The sequence below is a fragment of the Spodoptera frugiperda genome, chromosome 4 (genome assembly GCF_023101765.2).
Source record: "Spodoptera frugiperda isolate SF20-4 chromosome 4, AGI-APGP_CSIRO_Sfru_2.0, whole genome shotgun sequence".
In the NCBI taxonomy this organism is placed as follows: Eukaryota; Metazoa; Arthropoda; class Insecta; order Lepidoptera; family Noctuidae; genus Spodoptera; species Spodoptera frugiperda.
The window spans coordinates 7,481,739-7,503,800 of record NC_064215.1 but is presented as its reverse complement, the minus strand read 5'-3'; the positions used below and the strand labels follow the sequence as shown (position 1 = coordinate 7,503,800).

Here is a 22,062-nt window from a genome sequence, read left to right as displayed (position 1 = left end):
TTTCCCTATCACTTTTTAATATTGTCTTTTAATCAGTAGAAATGTTACAAAAACCGAATGTAAATCACCGGGAGCGGCAGGCGGTAATGTAAAACTGTCACGTGACCGCCACGCGTCCCCCCCGCCCTTGCACCACCCCCGCACCCCCGCGCCTTCATTACTACGATTGCTAGGTATTTGTTCACAATGCACGCACGTGGACGGACGTCTGCATTATTAAATGCCTTTTACGCTTATTGCGAATAAACCCCCCCCACTATGGCAGCCATGTTATTAATCTCCAGACAGGGTTGATAAGCGACGGCTATATCAAATTGATATAACCATTAACTTAAAAAGAGCAGTTTGATTATGATAAACATGATTGGGGTTGTAGTTAAGAAGAGATTAATCAGATTAATAGAAGATTATTTTGTACTGGAGACATTAGTAGATACAACGATACAGGATTTAATTCATGTCTTGTCGAGCATCACACTAGGATGATGAAACGCGTGTTAGCAGGCATTAAGTAAAGAATGCTTGTAAGTCGTAACTCGTGGCTCATTATCAATATTAAGTCTTGGTATATTTTACTCATGTTCATAAGCTATGTTCGTGACCTCTCGGTGCGTCTCGAGGTCCCACGGGTCGGTTCACACAGGAACACCTCCAGTCTCACGGCTGCAAGCTCGTATTCCGAACTAAATTATGGCGCGATTTACTTTGGGAAGACCCACTCTCACGATTACTGCATACCACTTTAATCTATGCTTAATAGTTTTTAAGTATGTTGTTAGTTTATCGAGAAACATGTTAAGTATTATTCTCTCCTAAGTTACACACGAAGTAACTATCAATACATGGAAATTAATGTTTTTCACTTCTACCAGGTGACATTGCTTAGCAAGCTTAGTCAAAATGTTGTTACAGAAACCCTTGGTTGACATGTGATTAAAAGCTCTGTAAAGATTGCGAAAGCCATTAAACAACCATTTCAATCCAGGTGATTAAACATGTCCAAATGTCCAAGGACACATAAGACTAACAATCATTTCTAAAACTAGGTCTAGGTATAGTAGCTATACAGAAACACCCCCATAGATTTCAGTTACACACAAAACAAAATCAAACAATACTTAATGAACGTAGCAATCACGCCATATCGGGCGGTGGTGAGTCGCACCCCGTAGAGATGCGCGCACGCCGGCGAGCGCTCGGCTTCGCTCGTAATTATCCCGACCTGTGACCCGAGCCACCCGAGCCAGCCAAACAGCCTTCCCACGCCACGCAGTTCACACGAGAAATCACCGCTTCCCATCGGAACTTTGAATTTTCCATCCTTATTCGGATTTTTGAGGCTTCAGTTAACGCAACGTGAGAACTAAGGGGTCTGGGTCACTGTGAAATGTAATGCTTGAAATACTTCGAAACATTACAACTTGTATGGTCGGTAATCACAGGTATGAAATAATGGTTGGTTAAGGTTTCGTTGGTAGGTATCTTGTAAAAGGCACGGCGAAAGATATTTTCGTATTCTCAAACAAACCTCACTTAACACTTAAGTGACATGACGCTGCCTTAAGACGGGCTAAACAAATCAGTATGAATTACCGATACAACAACATATATAAGCGACTATCTACTACATAACAGGCACCAATATATAGCGTTTCATTAATCTATGTCGATCAAAGCAATATTCTAAGTGCGTGCAAGGCATTCAACCCAAAAGTAAAGTCGATATGTGCACAGTACACGCGCCGCCACGTGCCGGAAAAGCGCGTAATGAGCCCGCACCTGCACTGTCCGAATTAAGGGATTTCTCGCGCCCTCCCGTGGGAGCGGAGGGTATCGCACGGATCGAACTGTTTGTTCTGTCAATAAGTACACGCCGAGGAACAATAACGGCTAGCCAATATTGTTTGAGGGCTGATTATGGCCGCTGGCTACGATGCCTACGATATTGGGTTTCGTTCTTTGCAATTTATCTAATGATACAACGTACATAGATAAGTATAGCTGACATTATCTATTCCTAAACTATGTTAATAGAATCAAGTCAATAAAAAACTATTTGCCATTTGTGTACGTAATTAATTTCCCATATTGTTTTACTTACTACATTATGAGCGCTACGACGCTACGACTGCTACGAAACACAAATTAACAACATGCGAATTTAATGACAAACAATTGGAACGCACCCCTACCTTTGAGCATAAACAAATGGGTCTTTTAAAGCGCTTGGAACTATTGTTTTGAACAACACTTAACCGCGGGTACACAATGCGTGGAGTAATATAAGTAATATTGTAACAAATAACACTGATCAATCGGGGTGTATCGCGTGATGGGAGCGGCACGCGTCCGGCACTCCCACGACACGCGCGAGGGTAAACGCTCCACCCCGGACCCCGGCCTAATGCACAGACCTTAATGGAAAGACTTCATACATTATGAACAATGATATCCAACAAATAGAATGCTCAAGTAATGTACAGCAATATCTTCTATTTACTCATTTCATTATTTATCTTGCAATTATATGGATCTATGCTGCATCCAAGGTTGCTAGATAATATTTTCTTGTAATCGCACGTCTACTATTTAATTAAAAACAATCTCTATAATCATAGGAGCTCCACTGTATAATCATGTTTAATGCATCGACAAAGTATAAATCCGCCTCAATGATGACGACTGAATTAAAAAATAGCAAAAGATACATGGTATCGTTGCCCCGGTTATCGATATGATAAATTTTATTTAAGTACATTAGGTACACGCACAGATAATAAAACTCCAAATACCCAGATATCTGACTTTCTGTTCTTTTTCTACTGTCCATGGTCTTGGATCCTTGAATACTTTTAATTTGGCTAGCAATCATGGGCTTCAAAAAAATCGGGACCAACTTGGCAATAATAATAATTTTAATAAACAATTTTAATTATTACAATGACACTTATTCTATTTGATTTATAGTGATTCAAATAATCTTATTTTTATATGCGATGCGAAGAGCTGGAGTCTGTTTTAGGCAATTATGTTAAAAATTCTAAGACGTGCAATACCATGAGAAACTTACCGGGAGGTAAACATTAACAATATCGTTGCCACCTCAATAGTCTATTTGTTTTCTCAATCAAAAGGTAAGTAAATCTGTAAGCACAAATAACCTTTGTGTCGCCAACATTGTAGTTTTAAAAGCAGAATTGCAGTAACATCATCATAGGACCATGCATTTCCGTTACAACTAATTTCACACTTGTATATTTGAAGGTGCATGAGAATGCGCGACACCTGCAAACAAAGGCTGTTGACGAATTTTTTTGCTGTCGGACACTTAATATTTACGCAGCCATAAAAACATTTTACGCATTGTCATCGTTTCGGACTCCGTCGTGTTTATGTCCGTGTACTCTTGTACTGTTTTTTCATCGTCTCCAAATTTTGGGTTCCGCATTCAAGCATAAAATGTATAAAATCAAAGCCAGTCATGCATACTGCTTAACAAATGTGTCTAGAATAAACTGTTATTCTTAAAGCACACTAGTGCTTTCTAAAATATTAATCTATAAAATGCACTTTGAAATGTAGACTTTTTTCGCACCACTTGAGAATTTATTTCAAAAGAAGATAAAATAAAACAGAAGCAAGTATTGAAAAATTAAAAAACAAAAATATTTAACAGGATTAAAAAAGGACTAAAGCCAATGGAACCCAAAAGCTCAGGACCGAAATCAACCTGGCTCTTGATTTTTTTCTTAAACTTTTTTTTAATCCTACAAAGATACCTGTGCAAGTAAAACAATATTCCGTCAATTGCACGGCGAGGTGCCGAGTGTAGCAACACGCGAAATGACCATCGCCCAGTGGACAATAGTACGAAACGTGAGGACACAATACGTCCACCGACACAAATAAATTTCTTCGTCGCGACAACTAATTTCACAGGTAGCCGTGTCGACACGTCTACATGCTATTGATTATCTTAACACGAATTTCATATGGTTATAATTTTATTGAAATGATAAGGTCGTTTGAAAGAACGCTTCGGTTCGTAGAAACCGAAAGTTACTTAATAAAACACGCAACCATATCCATAGCTGCTCAAATGTAACAAATCAGAACGTTCATCATACTGAGATTAAATAAAAATAAAGTTCACCTTTTGAACAGTTCCGTAACAAACGAGACTCGTTTCAACGGACATCAGCATCCCAACAATACGTTTACTGTTCGTCACGTCCCAGCGTACGTTCCAATTTATCGAATCACATTATAACGTTAAACGCCGGTCCAAATAACTCAAAATGAAGCAATTCACTACCTGAGTTCCTTACTCCCGCCTTCAAGGTGACTCGTGACTTTTTGCCGCGTCGTTTTTTATGTCCATTATTATTGCGATTTGGACCTCTGTGTGGTCAAACGATAAAGCGGTTATATAAATACCTAAGCCATTAGTAGCGCCGTAAGTTAATTAATTTGTAGTAAAACATAAATCTTAGTCCATTACCTAAAGTTTACGTCAGTTTTGTGACAATCTCGGCTTCAAGTCATCAATTTTAGTAAAAAAATCACGATGTCACGGATGAAATAGTTCGACGTAAACTAATGTGGACGTTCTCTGTTTTATTTTATTAGTGAATTCTGAAAAAAACACATTTTTTACTTTTAATGATTGATGAGTATCATAAAGAATCAAATCCAAAGTTTTTTCCGGATGATTGTTATTTTAAAATATAAAAACTTTATCTAGAAGGTACATTTTGTCTGAATGATTTGTTACTGAACGCTATATGCGTATTAAAAACTTCCTGCATTGTTTATTTGCATAATTATTTACGTCTAAAGAAAGAAAAACATTTATTCCGTACGCTAAATAAACAAGTGACATGTATCAACAGTTTACACGAATATTTGTTCATTCTTGAGATTTTATAACGGTTGTCGACATTTGAAAATCAACTAAATATCCAACTTAATTTAATATCTCCAATATAATACGTTCAAAAAAGTAGTTATTGCACGCTCATTACTTTTTTTACTACAAAAATAATTGGCACATGGCGTTTTAAAATGTTATTGCCAGATTAAAACTGTTTTGATTAATTATAGCGGTGTGTTTTAGTGACCCGTCAAGCAGGATCTGAATTACGTTAAAAAAATAACTTGGACATTCTTTAAGTTTATGTCCTACTACTTTACCTACTATAGAGGCATAATCTGATATTTTAAGTTGTTTTTTTTTTATTTAGTTTTGATAATAATCAATATTGGGCGATATCTACTACTACCTAAATGATATTTAATAAGAAAAAACATAATTAAGATTACGAAAAGTACTGTGCTAAATTCAAATTAAAATGTTAACACCTCACAAACTATAAAATAACAGAACAATTATATTTCAATAACATAGATTTATGTGTCTACAATTTAAATTGAAAGGAATAAAGGTCTCAAATCTCAAAGGTGATTTTTTCTGCGCCGGCGCAGCCTCCGGGACCTGTCGCCGTGGGAGCGCGACAAGTGGATGCCTTCACGTTCACCCATTGTTCGTCACCCCTGCAGCCTACTCCCCCCTCCCCCACCGTCTCATATATTCTCACAGCCATAAACACCCCCCTTAACTTGGTGAATATCTAAAGTCAAAAGGTAAATCATATTACCTACTCATGTACGAGCAAGTAGGTATTATCTGAGTATGTGACAACCCTTAGTACTCTATATTTACGAAGATGTTTGTATTTTTGTGGTATTGTATTATACTTCCTGTAAAAATTAAATTAAGTTCAAAAATTGTAATAAACAATGAAGTGAAGCTTATCAAAATACATCGATACAATTATATCATTAGTCAACTTTGTCAAGTTATACTTCTTTACAAGAGACTAATCGTCCGGAGTGGCATTATTTGTTTTGTTGATAAGTTAACGTCCTTGTTTTAACTTTAAGGCACTACAAAATACCAATCTTACGTAACACACGTAGAATATAAGATAAACAAACAAACATCGTAATAATTAAGAACCCAGAAATAAACAAGATTACAGACAGGACAAAGTGCATGTCACGAGCGCAACGGCCTTACTCAGGGCCGCCCAGCGCGGCAGACGCGGCGCCCACCGCCCGCCATGGGAAAAATCAGGCTTCGCCGCCCCCGCCCCCGCCCCGCGCGCCCATTGGACCGCCCGGCGCCGCCCCGCGCCCCACCAGCGCCCATAAATACTAGCCCGCTACGCGCATCTCCTCATTCCTCGCTCGCAACCCGCGCCCGACGCACGTACGCGCTCGTGTTTTGTTCCGACCCAGTGTTCGTGTTAAGTGACAGTCACAAATATGAAAGCGATAACAGCAGTGTGCGCGACCGGCGCCTCCGTGCCCGCCATCGCCAGCGGCCGTGTGCAGCGGCACCGGGACGGCGAGAACGCCGAGATCCAGATGTACCTGTCTAAACTGCAGGACCTGGTGCCCTTCATGCCCAAAAACAGAAAGATCTCCAAGCTGGAAGTGATCCAGCACGTGATCGACTACATCTGTGATCTCCAGTCAGCGCTGGAGAACCACCCCGCCATGGAGCAGTTTGACGCCGAAGGTGCGTTGGCCAGCCCGGCTTGCGCGGCGCCGCAGCCTCGCCCACACCGGCGCCCGCTCGGACCCCGCGCCGCGCCCAATACCATCCTGCGCAAAACCGCCCCCAGTCAAGAACACAGAACACCAACCGTAAGTTTCTATTTCCACTCTTCTTAACATCCATTGCGCGTAGTAACTAATTCACAAAATTCTATTTAACTTACCATGTAATCGCTCGCTAAAGTATCCCCTAAGTTCCACATCGTAGAAACGAAATAAACCAATGCTGTAAATACTAATAATTAAACTCTCAAAATAAACGGAAACCAAATATCTATGTATATTAAAATAAACGTTTAACGCAACAAACAACTAACAGTCTAACACTTTAACTTAATCGTTATTTACCAAAGTAGAAAGTTAACTTACAATAACAAATGTAGCTAAATCAAACATCATGCGCGGCGGCTATTAGCGGCTTTCAGTAGTAGAGATAATGTAGCTGTGCACTAGTTAGTACGAGAGATACCTACTATTGCATAAAAAGTAAATGAAATCGGTCGTGTCGGTGTTTTTGCGGCGCGCGCGCGCACCTGCGTGTTTCGCAAGCGCGGGAAGGTAAAAGCGGAGATGCAGAGTTTCACAACACACCGGCACGCATCACCATCGCGATTATTATTGCAAACCCCCATTAATACCTGTAGGTGACACTATGCTCCATTTGAAACTGTTAGACATGCCAAAATATCGATTGTTAAATCATCAGTAAACCTGTCGTCTCGTAAACTATCTTCAATCGCCTGGGAATATTTATTGCGGCCTTAATTATCTATTTTCAAATAAGATCGTTAAATAAACATCGCGGCTTACTGATCATCTGTGTTTCATTATGAAATCATAGTTTCGGTAAATAAGCAGTCTCAGTGTAAACCACTGTTCACGCATGCGTGACTGCTGTTTTGAATTTCAGCCTTGAAGCGCGGCCACCTGCGCCGGCGCCGCGTAAACGACCGTGTACTGACACACAATCTGAATATTCAACACATATTTATCTTGGTCGTTTAACATTCCGCCTGACACCTGTGTGTGATTGCCATTTCGTCATTCCCATTTACCGTGACAGAACATTAACAAAGTTGCCGTCGCCGACGTCCGTACGTACGCAATTAGACGTTGGTCGCTGTACGACTACTAAAAATGCTGCAGGTCGCATTGAGCGCTGTTGTCTGGTCGCGAGGCGCGGCATGCGGCAGGTGCATCTCGCAGGATTTATTCGTGCGCTTTGCGATTACGAGCCCCAGGCGCATTGCGCGCTCGTTAATACTTGGTCGCGCCACGTAAATTTTAATCACTGCCAGTAGTTGGAACCGAGGGAAATGTTCAAAACAAGCGTGATTTAAGAGACGCAACGTGCCTGCTGTATTTACAGCGACGCAAGTGTCACGTAGAAGACGACAAATGCACTACAATTTTAAATTATATTCAGCTGTACTGTGAGCAATGGTTCGGTACCTTGCTCACTCACGACGAACGACACTGAGAGTCACCATATAATGGCGTGGCTAATGTATAACCACGTTCACGTCATAAATCGTTAAACTGCGCAATACTTCGCGTTTTTACGATTGTAAGAGATAATTTAAGTCTTTACTTCATTGGTATAACAACTCCGTAATGTTTCAAAACGATGGTACCGATTATACTTAAAACCTTCCCCGTATTCATTCTTCTCATCCTTAATCCTTTTATAAACAACTACAACAGTTGAGTTCCATGGACCACATAGCAACAAAACAGAAACAACAAACACGTACTAATTAACGTCGGGCGCCGGCAGTATCGCGATATCCCCAGATATTTACTAATATACCGCCTACAATATTATTGGAATGTCGACTAATCTGGCCGCATTCTTGAATACAAAATGTAGAATATTCATTCGCACAAGGACATTCATCTCGGACAACTTGATCATCGTTTCCTACTTAACAAGAAATTAGTCGCTTAGAAAGAATAGCTCGGCTCGGAGCGATCGTGCTGGTATTTGTATCTCCATCGTGGTGGTCGTGAGGCGGCATTTCACGACGGTATCTCGTGGGCCATCGTGAGCCGTGTGCCACAAACCTCCGGTCACGAGCATACGCCACGTTCTACCACGGCGACCGTAATTGTAGCCTGCAGCTGCTCGGCCGCCGCGTTCGAAAGGCCGTGAGATCAATCCACTCTGCTCTTTTGATACTGCTCTCTAAAACCACCTTCATTGTCGTTTTCTAACTTAGTATGTATCGAGCTAGTTACCCTATGCGCCCTTTTGTTCTTGTTTGACTTTACACTTCAACCATAATAAGCTGCTAAGTACCGTAATGACGATTGTTAGGCGTGTAATCCGCTGCGGTGGCACCCCCTCTTTGATTCACATAAAGGGAGCAACCCTATTTATAATAATCATATCAGATACGAAATTCATAGACTAACACATTATGAATGATTCGTTCCCAATCGTTTACCAAGAGAAAGGCACTAGTCTACAAAGTATAGTTTGTCAATATCACTTAATCATCCAATTACTGGCCCGCATGTTGCCTTTCGTTACCAATTTAAGGACCCCTACTGTTAATCGACACGAACTAAGCAATCGAACATTAATATTTATCTTGCGCCTGAAGCCAATTTAAACCAAGTAAATAATAATTGCATTATGTGCAAACAAGTGTTCTCGGTGTGGTACCTACTAGGTAGGTAAGCGATATATGAGCAGCAGGCGTCGCGCGTCGTTCGCCCACGCAGGGGCAGCGGCGGCGCGCGGCGGCTCGGCCGGTCCATCCGACAGGCGACACTAACGAGCCGCCAGGTGTCCGCGGCTGCACGCCCACACTCTCCCGCTCCTCTGAATATCTTTGTCTCCGCGCACCTCGCGCATAAATCGCGCACGTGAAAGTTTTACGAGCACCTTTACGCTTCTCCGAACTAATAAACCGCACAGCGTCGGCAAGTAGACAATGCAACTTCACCGCGAAATGTCTCGCCAGCGCGGCAGCGCCTGCACACGTGCAGCGATTTCGCCGATCACTTGGATTCCATCGACGACGGATCGATCGAGGGCATTGTGCGGGTAACGGTCGCTCGCAGCTGCGTGTGAACACACGTGACGGCGCCGGTGGCCGGATAGCTAAATAAATGCGACGAACACTGAACATACCTATTCATTATCCGACCGACAATACTCGTCTCATAAAGGGATTTCACGTGTGCGCACTCGCAATGTCCCGATCCGTTCAGGACATGTGTGCTCTCCCTTCGGTATGTGTCCGTAAATAGGGTGTGGCCACGTGCGGCCGTTCAGCTGTGTCGCGGATGTGCACGGACGGGAAGCCGTAATCTAACACTCGCTGATACTCGGAAAGTCACACTGAAATTGCCACCGTCCTCCATCTGCTGGAAAAAGTCTCACTCAACGCACCCAAAATGTTTTATGACTTTCTAGTCCATGTTTTAGCCAACAAACTGTTCTTTACTGACTTATTATATTAAAACAAACAGGAGGCCCATTGTCCGGGCACTAATGAATTAAAACATTGTTGAAATGAACGCATATGTGGTGACAGATGGCCGGACGCGGGCGGGCGCGGGATGCGCATGTGCCACACGATACTATTTGTCGCAATCACTAATAACACTAAAACGACGAGGGAGACTTTATTGGGCGTAATAAATAAAAATTGTTCCTATCGCTTACATTATAATAACTTTACTAAACAAGCTTTAGTTTTCATAGCATAATTATTACGCGGCGAACGTGTCAGATGTTAGGGGTAGGTTACATGTGCGCGCGCATCTGTGCAATCATTGGTAGCTTCACCCTCGCTAGCGATTACATGGGCTTTCCTTCTGTTCTCAAATCAAATTGACTCTTAAACAATACACCGATTGTAAACCGTTGGCAATATCATACTGATGTATTTGTTTTCTTTGTTACAGACGCCAGAAAAGCACAATCAGCTGGACAGGCCCTCTTGCTAAATGGTGTTAAGTTAAGAAAGACAATATAAGTTATGGTAATGTTTATATACCTCGAGTGGCGACGGAGGTCGCCCCGGGCCGGCACGGGAGCGCCCGACTCCAGTTCCAGTGAACATCATCTCCGAAGATGATATCCTATGCACGATCTCGTTAGGATCAGTAAACTACTTTAATGTAATTGTTTGTGGCATTACACGCAGAAGACTTGAGCATTGCAATGCAATCGGCCGCGGCGCCGGCGGCCGGCGGCCCCGGAGCGTCGCGGGTTGTTTTGTTATAATGTTTTATGTAAAAAGCTTTACTAGATAGTTAGTAGACTAATGAATGTAAATTTTCCATGTTTGTAAATAAGTATGTTGAGTGATTTTGTGGTACACCCATTGGACGTCCTGTCCGTCAAAAGATTATATATTTTGTAACAAATAGATTCTTAATACTATTCAGAACACTTCACGTACAAAATGCTGTAGTCTTTCAATTTTGTAAAAATCTTTTTTTTTCTTAGAAAATGTCACTATTATGTATTGTATCTTTTAGTTAAAAAACTAATGCTTCCATTTATATCAAAGAAGTGGGTCGATTGAAAGTCGATCCACGTATATTATATTATTTTAAGTTATTATTTCATGAGTGTGATTTTGCATGGCGATTTTGTTTCTAATAAAAATATATTATGTGAGTGCTTTACGCAAATTTTCTATTATTAACTTATGATTTGTGTTTAGCACGTTACAATATGTAAATAGTGTATGTAATAAAAGTAAATGAATATAAAATTTAACTGAAAATTTATCGATTTGATACGTTTTATGATTTTATTTCGATTTTAAGGTGAAGATGCTTTAATTATCTTTATATACATAATTATTACTTATGGTGTATTATAATTTTAAATAGACTGTTATAGTTTTAGTTGAGGTGCGTTAATAATGATCAAAATACTAAGCGTTGTTGGTAGATGTGAGGGACGAAGTGTGATTGTTTCACTGTCACTTTATATAAATCTGACCGCAGGCAGCTAACCTTACAACATTGTGTCACAAATAGTATCAGTCTTTGGTTGCATTTCACGAACTTATTCACACACATTTTCCTTTATTATTTAGTTTTATAAATTGTGCACTGATTTTTATTAAGTACCAGTACAATGAAACAGAAAAATAAAAAAAATCTTAATTCTATACAACCTCTTTTATTTCCTCCGTATTCAATTACAGATACATCATTTGATAAAACTTTCGTTAATGAATCTTAAGTCGAATGATTTTAAATCTACATTATAATTAGTACCTATTTGATATCCAAATGATAAACACTAATTAAGTAACTACATTAAACAGATCCTCCTGATATATCTCCTATAAAGTAAAATAATCTAAGGAAATAAAATAATCACAGCAAAGCAATATATTTTTATCACAAAATAATATCGTAGCAATTCCTACGGCTACGAAGGAACAAATATAGTCACCACAAAAATTAAGTAAACATTGATATAATTAATTAATCTAATTATTGCATTTGACTGCTTTGCTGACCGAGGGGTCGCAAATTGACACTTATTGGGTTCGATTCCCGAGTCGGGTAAAATATTATTGAGTTTTGTCGATCGCACATGATCTGGATTTATGTTCAATGGTTACAAATATCTTTATTACCTACTTCCTCTGACTCATAAGGAAACTGGAGAAAAGTAGGTGTTACATTGAATGTGCATCTTTTTCTACCATTTCGAGGATTAAAAGACTTGATGTTATATATACCTATATCAATTACTTACACGTATTAAAAAACGAAAGCAAAAACTAATTAGATAATGGATAAATGAAATTCAATGGGACTCCTAATTGAAGTGCTACGAACGCTCCCTAATTTTCGTAGCGGGCTACGAAACGCCTACGCCACTATTTATTATTCCTATTAAATAAATATTCATTCTTTGACTTTGGATATTAGTTTATGTGTAAGATACATGAAAAATAGGAGTCATATAGATGGTTTCATACAGAATATAGTTGCCTTACATAAATAAAGCTCAAATGTATATTATAAACTGAAGGGACGACCTAAAAAAATTCCGAATTATAATTTTGTAATTAATTTAACCACAATAAAATAAATTGGCAGACCGATTATTATCACAATGACTGGGAAAAGAAAACCTTAATGAAGGATTACATTTCAAAATAAGTAGACTAGAATACTAAACGGTATTCAGTGTCTAAAACATAAAAGTATACCTAAATGTCACTTACACTTTTCTAAAAAGTTTCATCCCACAAAAACATTTCATGTTGAATGTTGCCAAGACGAGACCATATAGCTTGTCAAAAAGTAATCAGATCCCGTGTAGAGCCAAGTTTCTAACCCTATACTTTTGAACTGGCGAGTCGGCCGCACGGACTTTTTGCTATTCGTCATATGGGCTTGAGCTTAAAAATCTATTCAATCTTCTAAACTCTTTCCGTGCGGCCAACTCGCCAGTTCAAAAGTATAGGGTTAGAAACTTGGCTCACACGGGATCTGATTACTTTTTGACAGTGCGAGCTATATGGTCCGTATTGGCAACATTCAAATGAAATGTTTTTGTACTTTCATTTCTTTTTGTAGGATTGCTTATGATAGAAAGATAAAATGAGCGACAAATTCACCTACTAAACTACTAAATTTATATAAATTGAAAACGTAATCCTAATACTTTTTATCAATGAAAATTCACTAGTATCTAAACCTTTACCTACTAAACTACTAACAATTAAATATTAGGCAAATGGTTTTTTTCTCCGCGATAGCAAACTTTTAAATCACCGAAATATTCCAAAAACTTTTCATTCAACGAACAACCGTCAAAACGTCTGCCCTCGCGCGTCTGCCCGCGTTGCATAACGGGCCGATTATTTTTAGCTACTGCGCGGGGAAAGGCGGTGGGCGTTGGCGCATACTATACTTACGATGCTTATGTTCAAAAGTATAGGTTGATTAATAAACACTTACCGAAGTGAAGTGTAGTAATATTATTCATATTAAGTACTTATGGGTAGGATAATTTTTGATTTGAAAAAGTTTGTGTTCTATGTACTTGTATATAATTTTCAGATCTCAAGCAGGAAATAGGGAATTAAGTTTCCCTATTTCAGATTTTTATCGCATTCAGACTCTAGCGTCATTGCGGAAGTCTCGAACAAACTTTCACCCCCTAGTTTAAGGGGTTGGGGGGTAAAAGTTCCAAGTTTTAGGATTTTTTTGTTGTTTGGGTACTAATACTAGCTTACATACCAAATTTCAGTTTTCTAGGACTTCAGGAAGTACCTTAAGAATTTTGTTGATCATCAGTGAGTGAGTAGAGTGACGAAATCGGGGTATTTTAGATATCAATAAAATCTAAAGTATAAGAGCTATGCAATTGAAACTTTAGAGGTTTATTAAGTCTACCACTGACATTATATCCTGAAATTTTGTTTATCTTATAACCCAAACTCAAGTTATGAAGGTTCAAAAATACGACGAAGCGCTTCGAGAAAAGGTTTCATTTCACGTCGGATCCGGCGAGATCACGCGATTGCATCACGACCAATTATCGCAACTACAATATTTGGTCAGCTGCGTACATAATGTACGTGAACTTCAACAACAAACATCGAACAAGCGAAAACAAACTCTATGACCAGTAGTAAGAGTTTAAATTCCAATAGCGACGCGTCTACGTTATTAACAAAGCAATTTGTACCGTGATGCGATAGCAGTAAGTTGAATACGGTACATAGAAAACACAATACATAATTGGTTTCGTGAGCGTTTGTTCGCAAACATTACCTCGATGCCGTCACACGATCGTTGCGACTAATTACTAAAATAAGGTAAACCAACAAAACATTGAACAAAAATATGCCGCGACCCTGCCAGGATTCGAACCTGGAATCTTCTGATCCGTAGTCAGACGCGTTATCCATTGCGCCACAGGGCCAGTTGAGAGGTGTGTCGAAATAGAGTATTACGTCACGATAGACTCAGTGTTCCTAGAGTTCCTATATTATATTGAAAATGGTAACGGTAATACTCAAAATAATTACATTTCTTATTACTATCCCGTCTCCATACTACGCAAAATGTATGCCTAGCTTCATGAACGGTCACAAATATTTATTTTTCATATTGACTTTCAAAAGTGTATTTGTGGTCTAATTGAAATAATTCTCTTGACTTTGAGCCCCTTAGGTTTTTATATGTGAAAACATACACACTAAAAATAAAATTATTATTATGTTGACAGTTCCATACTATTTGTCCAGTCACCACACACTTGTATGTACAGCTAGGTACATAATAAATAGGCGATATTTGCCGTCACGTCCAACGCTTTACCAGTGTGGGCAGAGGTCAAAGATCAGGGCTGCTCCGTGACAGGTTGTTAGCTAAATAACAGACCGATCTAAGGAAATGCCCTAACTAGACGTCTAGCGTGGGACGACATTTAACTAATAGCCGTTTAAACGCCATTTTATAGTGTAGCCTAGAGGACTCTTGTATAAATGCTTAGGCTATCCATAATACTGGTTGGTGTTAATGTTATAAAGATGCTTTTTATGTGGATAAATATGTTTTAAAGAGGAAAAACCATAGGATCCTTTTTGTGAGAGATTCATTCGTCTACCATATGGCAGGTAGAGGTATCATTTGAAATGTTTATCATCAACAGGACATGAAGTCCACTGCCAGACTATGGGCCTATTCCAGAGATGGCGAACCTTTACGTAACAACGTATGAATTATTTAAAGAAATGTTTTTAGTGCTAAATATGCCATCAAAATAATATATATTTTTTCGTACTTATACTTTTTGGTAAGTAACGGCACAGGTGCCAATGGTTCACCATCTCTAGCCTAATTACTCTATGTTAGAACATTTTTCATAATGTCCACGTTTGGCTAGAAGCAGGTACAAATACCATCGCAGTCACCACACAGCATACAGTCATTGGGTAACTAGGTATTTGCACAGATTGTCCAATGTTGAAGAATACTTCATTAACAAAACCAAGACACTGAATGTCAAAAATAAAAGTAAACAAACAACTCTACACGTCAATTTGGAACGATGACTTTCCGACGAAAATCAAAGTGACAGTAATTGGGACGTCTAATTATTCGTCCAACGTTATTAGGGCTGTCACAGACGACAGTTCAGTATAAATGTCTACTTATAAACGCTAGTTTTCTTTAGTTTTTTTCACGCGGAAGAGCTACGCTTCGACATAAAGGCCGGTAACTTACTCAACTCTAGTGTTGTTTATATCTGGCGAGCATTCATTGCTTACAATTAGGTGATCCATCTACTCATTTGTGACCCTATCCAATAAAACAAAGAAAGACCACAGATATCTCCAGTTTTCGTGAACAACAAGCCTATAGTTATCGCGAAAGCTCGGTACGGTTAACGGGTTTTTCAGGCGACGCGCTATCACACCGATAGCAGAGTGGCAATTATTCACGCAGGTGCGCCTGCGCTCATGACGGTGACCTTCGTACTGTGCACGTGTATTGTCTTCAGTACAACCCATGACAACATTAAGAGGAAACAATATTTACTCAAGGTATTTACAAACCAGTTTCATGCGGTTATTTTACTTGTAGTTAGTCGTTTTATTTTTAAACGCTGATAAAGACTTTACTCTCTAAGTACTTACTCTACTAACGTGATAAACATAATTAGTATACTTAAGTTTCAAGGCATCAAGTTTAGAAATAGGTAACCTTAAGTCACATAACAAAATTTCACAAACAAACCAGTAACGTAATAGAAAACGTTTGCTTATAGAGTTTTCTGAGTTACAGCGGATTGTTGATTGGTTCGCAGCTGTACGAAGCCGTGGTAAATGTCGTTACACGCATTACCGGCGGGAATCTACCGTGCGAAGCCTAACTGAGGCTCCGATAACAAACGATACTTGATTATGTATTGCGCACAAACAGTACTGTGTTGTTGACTGAGTATTTCATTTACGAGTATTTTGAAACAAAAAGACATGTGAATGATGTGAGTGATAAAGTTATCATTCACACGTCTGACTATGAAGTCATAGTCTTGTCTCTTTGACTCTTTAAGTGTTTTAGAAGTATTTTATACTTGTATATTTGAAGGGTTTAATATAAAATTTAACTTCATATACTCACTTAAGAACTTAAGATTATAGTGCAATCTTCACCTATCTTAATCGGTAAACTTCAGAAAAACTCCAAACTTAATAAAAACTTCAATAGTAGATTTCTCATCAATATAATTTAGATTAGTCACATAAACTTAACATAAAATTTTAAATACAACATCAAAGCATAATCATAATCTAAAACAAATCAACAATACACTACATAATTACACCCATAGATACCTATAATAAAATAAGTTTTTAATATTTCCGTGATTACACTGAATGAAACATAAATTGCGTTACGAAACTTAAGCAAGAAATAATAAAACCAAAACCTAGTTTTACAGTACTACGTTCCAATTATAATAGAGCTGATTAAAAGTTGTCAATAAAATAGAGAATTACGATAAAAATGGACGCGGAAATAGTATCATAAGATATGGAATAAAGTCATTAATATTAGTAGGCGAGTTAATCTGATATATCAGTATCAGTGATAGTCTATGACAGGTGGGTGGGCAGGTGTTTGCACTTGTCTGGTGTACTCGCACCGCGCTGATAACATCGCTGATAACACACTTAATCACGTCGAAGCACCGTAACGTACTGATGTACCTACTATTTCATGTACACGAATTCCTACACTTATTATTCAAACTGTTATTTATTCTAACTGCGCATTATTTATTCTTATTTACTTATTTGATTTGTTTATTACACGTGGTCATTGCTGATTGTCACTCTTAAATATAATATGTAACATAATACTCATAATTATTTCATTTTCAGGAGGAGTTCATCAAGTAATTATTTTAATAGAATGACTAGAAAGGTGTTCACTACGGCTCTTAAGTTCAAAAAGGTGAAAAATGAATCACAAAACGGCTTTAAGGTAATAAGTTGAAGCGTTTACCTACTCTAATAATTCAAATCGACTGATAAGAGACCAAACGTCTTCGATATTATTACCAACAATGATGGCATAATAGCACCAAATTGTAGAAGTAAATAAGATAGTCGAAAAAAATTTGCTTATACATAGGTATTATCAAAACGAATGTAGGCCACCTCAAACTAAGACCCTATACATATAGCTGACCACAAAAAGTGGAATATTGTTGCTATATCTCGCTTGAAAGAATTTTCCTAACCACAAGTTTTCGGAAAAACATTTTCAGTTATCAGCTACATTTTTAAAGAAACTGTTGTGTAACAATTCATGATGAATGATTCCACTTAGGCCTTGCGATTTCAGTCAGTGAAATCATTCTCTCAATGAATATATGATTTTATCAAATAGATAGCCAGATATATTGATGATTCAACCTCTTTCGATCACATGAATGGCGGACGGACGTAAATAACTATTATTAATGGTATTGAAAACAATAAGTAAGCGATATGTCTATGTACTGTGTTACATGCCGCGATATACTTTTTGCTGATATTCAATATCTGTAACATCGATTCAAATATGATTGCACAAAACAAAGGTGATAATAAAACTGACTTTAAATTGTGTCCTTAATATTTATTGACTGGTCGGTGTTATATGACCATTCGAACAAAATTCCTGCAGTGTGCCTAGCGGTGTAAACAAGTCAACACAAAGACTGCTTGTCGCGTCAAATTGTTTAGGTATTCGTGATTACAAGGTTATGTAAGTAACTGTACTATCGATAACGACTCTTATTTACAGGAACATAACGGTCTTAGCTATCGCATCAACAAAATTGTTTGTTGCAAGCAAAATACCGCACGAACCGCGAATTATTGCAACAAGAGGCGTAACTAGGCAACGCGGTTATGCTAACCATAACAATAAGCCGTTGTTAGCCGACGATACGGTCGGCTACATAAGTTTACACACGCAATCTGTGGCCGAACAATACTCTGTAAGAGCGAGTGTGCGTCGTAATGGCCAAACAACTTGCACAATGTTGATTTACTGCGTAAAATTTACGTCCTACACGTCGGAGGAACAAAGAACTTGATTGTCCACTTTATACATCAATGTCAAAGCGGCTCATCAATTTGATCGACCTCGAGGTGGCATACCAGAGCCGTTATTAGCAGCACGCCTTTTCCCAGCGGTCGAGCTGTAAACGCCGCGCCGACAGGCAGAGTTAAAGCTGATCACGTGTACCTACTATAAAACTGTAACATAACACTCGTGACTGTTTTTTGTAAGGAGATAAGTATTGAGATACACACAAACATTTCCGTTTTAAACAAAAAGTACAGGTAGGTATCTTTATGATTAGGAAACATCAAAGGGAAAACCCGGGTTCTTTTGGACTTACATTGAAAGCAATTATTAAATTGCTATCAATAAATGACTGTACCATTGTGACACTTACTGAAACCACAAATGTATTGCCAGCAGCCATGTTTAACCATGCCTACAGAATATGAATATGGAATATAGCACATACATAGAATCAAGTAATTTTCCTCACTTGAACGTTACAACTTAGACAAGAAGATAAGCACTTCACATACCTACGCGATTTTATGTGTTTGTTTTTCTTAAACAACAGAAATGACAAGAAACTTCTAGAAATAACGGGATATACATATTCATTCTCTTATATCTTATCACGGAAAAACTTAGCACGCCCTAAAGACAACCAGACGTAAGTACGTAGTGCCTACTAACTTTATTTGTGACTTAGATCGAAGATACAGATAAAAAAGTTATTCAAACTTGGTAACTACTCGTAATCTAATATCTTTCTTCTATTTCTAATTTCAGTAAGTGCTATTGGAAGCTACTGGATGCAGGTCGCTTCCAACTGGCCTGCCTATGTTCAGCAGTGGACGTCTTGTGGCTGATAATATGATGATGATGATGAAATTTCGGTTTGAAATCAAAACTACACTAACTTAGTGATTATGTACAAAATTAGTACATAATCACTAAGTTAGTCGGGTTAGTCTTTGTCAATGAAAAAATGATAAGACGGCTTAGGAACTAGCGCAATCGGCATTCATCGTCATGATCATCTTAGCGTTATCCCGGTTGCTCCCTTTCTGGGCCCGGGGTCCACTTCGTGCGGTCTTGCGCATCCTTTATAGTGAGGCCGTTTCCATGCATATCGTCAGCCAGGACATCAAGGGAACGCCTTATTAGGTCTCTTCAGTTCAATCACCATTGCATAATAATAATAAATTTCACTAAACCTAGTCATAAACTTGACTAAATAATAAATAATATAAGTACCTTCAACATACTAAACATATTATTTTTGAAACACGTGACTTTTCTATATACGTGTGCAGTTTGTAAGTTTTATAGTTTATTTAACTCGATTTGTAAGTGCTGTAAATTTTCCTGAGGATAAGTTTGTTATTATTTTATTTAATGTTCAGTCGAGGTGGCGATACAGCAGGTGTTCCACCACACGTGTTGGCATAGGTAACACGGTAACACTGCTCATAACTTCGTCTACCAACGACTATACATTATGTTCTGTACATTTACTTAGTGATAAAGTTCTGACTACTTCTGACTCGAAATATCAAGCTAGTTTTAGACCACTATGAAACTACATATCACAATATTCCATGGATTAAACCTACCTATCTACATATATGTAATAGTTAACTGGTAACTATTGATGACCACTAATGACCAACTGAAACAATTGTGGGTAAAACAATACTTGAGTTTATACCAACACACCACAACTTAAGGAAAAGGGAAAGAATGATCCCTATTAGTCCATAACAATTTGCTATAAGCCATTTAAATGAGAAATCTGTATTAATAAAACCTCTTCATCTCATACATAAATAATCGTAATTAAATTTTAACATTGAAAAACGCACCACCATAAAATTAATTCCTCGATACCTACATTAGGTACTTGTAAGTAGCTAACGAGTTCAATAAAGTCTGCGATGTAACGATTGGCGTAAAATTAAATGTTATCTCTCCGTATCACAGCACTTAAATGATAAATGATAAATGATAAATGATATTTATTTCTGTAAATAGATTATAAAATAACACTTTTACACGTCAATATTTCAAATAGCTAGATGAGGCCGGCATTTCCTATCCGACTACTCTGAGAAGAAATGCCGAAACAAACTCAGAGGTCATAGTCTCTTTTAAAGTCCAGACAAAATCAATTAAAGATGTCGGAGAACCGTGCAAGTTTATTCTGTAGTGGTCTTTTGAGGAAAGAACCACAGCAGTTTGAGCGGACCTGTTCAGATGGCAGCACGCATGTGTCAGTTTACAATGAGCTCAGCTGACGGCTGTTGCTGAATGATCCGACGAACAATACCTACCAAAAGAACATTTGGGTAGGCCACACAAATGCTCACACTGTCAGAATATAATTAACTAAAAGTGAAATGACTAGGCAAACTCTCGCACGGTCCTCAAACTAACAATTTTAAAAATAATATGTGAAAACAAAAAAATATCGAATGATATTAATGTATATCATGTCAAATTGTATAAAAATGTAACTTGTGTTACAAACATGTCAACATGACCTGTGTGGACATTATAGCGGCTCACTCCCAAGCCTGACTATCATCTAAGTAGTCTTTAATTTTATAAAAAGCTTTACTATACAGTTTTTCTTTAATAACATTTTTAAATTTATTCAGGCTCAAACTTTGAATATCGCTGGGAATTTTATTGTAAAAGCGTATGCATTGACATCTGAACGAACCACTTATTTTCTTAAGTCTAGTAGTGGGAACAATATATTTGTTTTTACTTCTAGTGTTTATATTATGTATATCACAATACTTTTTGAATAAATTAATGTAATGTCTTAGTAAGAATACTTCGGCAAACTGGCAAAGTCCGCATCCGATAACAAGATAACGTTTATCAGAGTGTACAGGTGTTTGAACCGACTTCGCACTTGATGCACTGAACGTGACAGTTACGATTAACGTGTCTACGTGCCTCAAATTTACTGGTTCAAATTATAAACCCACTTCAAATATCCCGAAGATAAGACGCGAGACTCTTAACTAAGATCGCTTGCAATGAATGCTGATGAGATTTGTTCGTTGAAACGTTCTTTTAGTGTATTTATATGTGTACATTTACACGTTTCCAAGATTCTTTAGCAATTAAAAGTTATTGGTACAGGTGTTGTAAGTGCTAAATATTTGTTAAGAATGTTATTATTCTCCATATTTATTTAAAATTCTCTAAATTTACATTTTTAAATAATATTTAAAACATACAATATAAAATAATATTTAAAAATATAAAAGTAGGAGCCGACCAGTAGCGGGAACATGGTCCAAGCTACCGGTGGTTAGGGCTCCAGAGACAGAAACCTCCTCACAATACGTGCCG

General features: G+C 38.1%; 1 protein-coding gene and 1 non-coding gene across 2 annotated transcripts; one reads left to right on the top strand and one right to left on the bottom strand.

Moving 5' to 3' along the window:
- The first annotated feature begins 6,231 nt into the window (after positions 1-6,231).
- Positions 6,232-11,767, top strand: LOC118272442 (protein extra-macrochaetae). Its single transcript, XM_035588962.2, has 2 exons — positions 6,232-6,711; positions 10,540-11,767. The coding sequence occupies exons 1-2, from the start codon at positions 6,328-6,330 to the stop codon at positions 10,579-10,581; spliced, it is 426 nt and encodes a 141-aa protein (XP_035444855.1). The 5' UTR covers positions 6,232-6,327; the 3' UTR covers positions 10,582-11,767.
- A 2,705-nt stretch (positions 11,768-14,472) lies between these two features.
- On the bottom strand, positions 14,473-14,545 carry Trnar-acg (transfer RNA arginine (anticodon ACG)). Its single transcript has one exon. It is a non-coding gene; the product is annotated as a tRNA-Arg (tRNA).
- Positions 14,546-22,062: the final 7,517 nt, after the last annotated feature.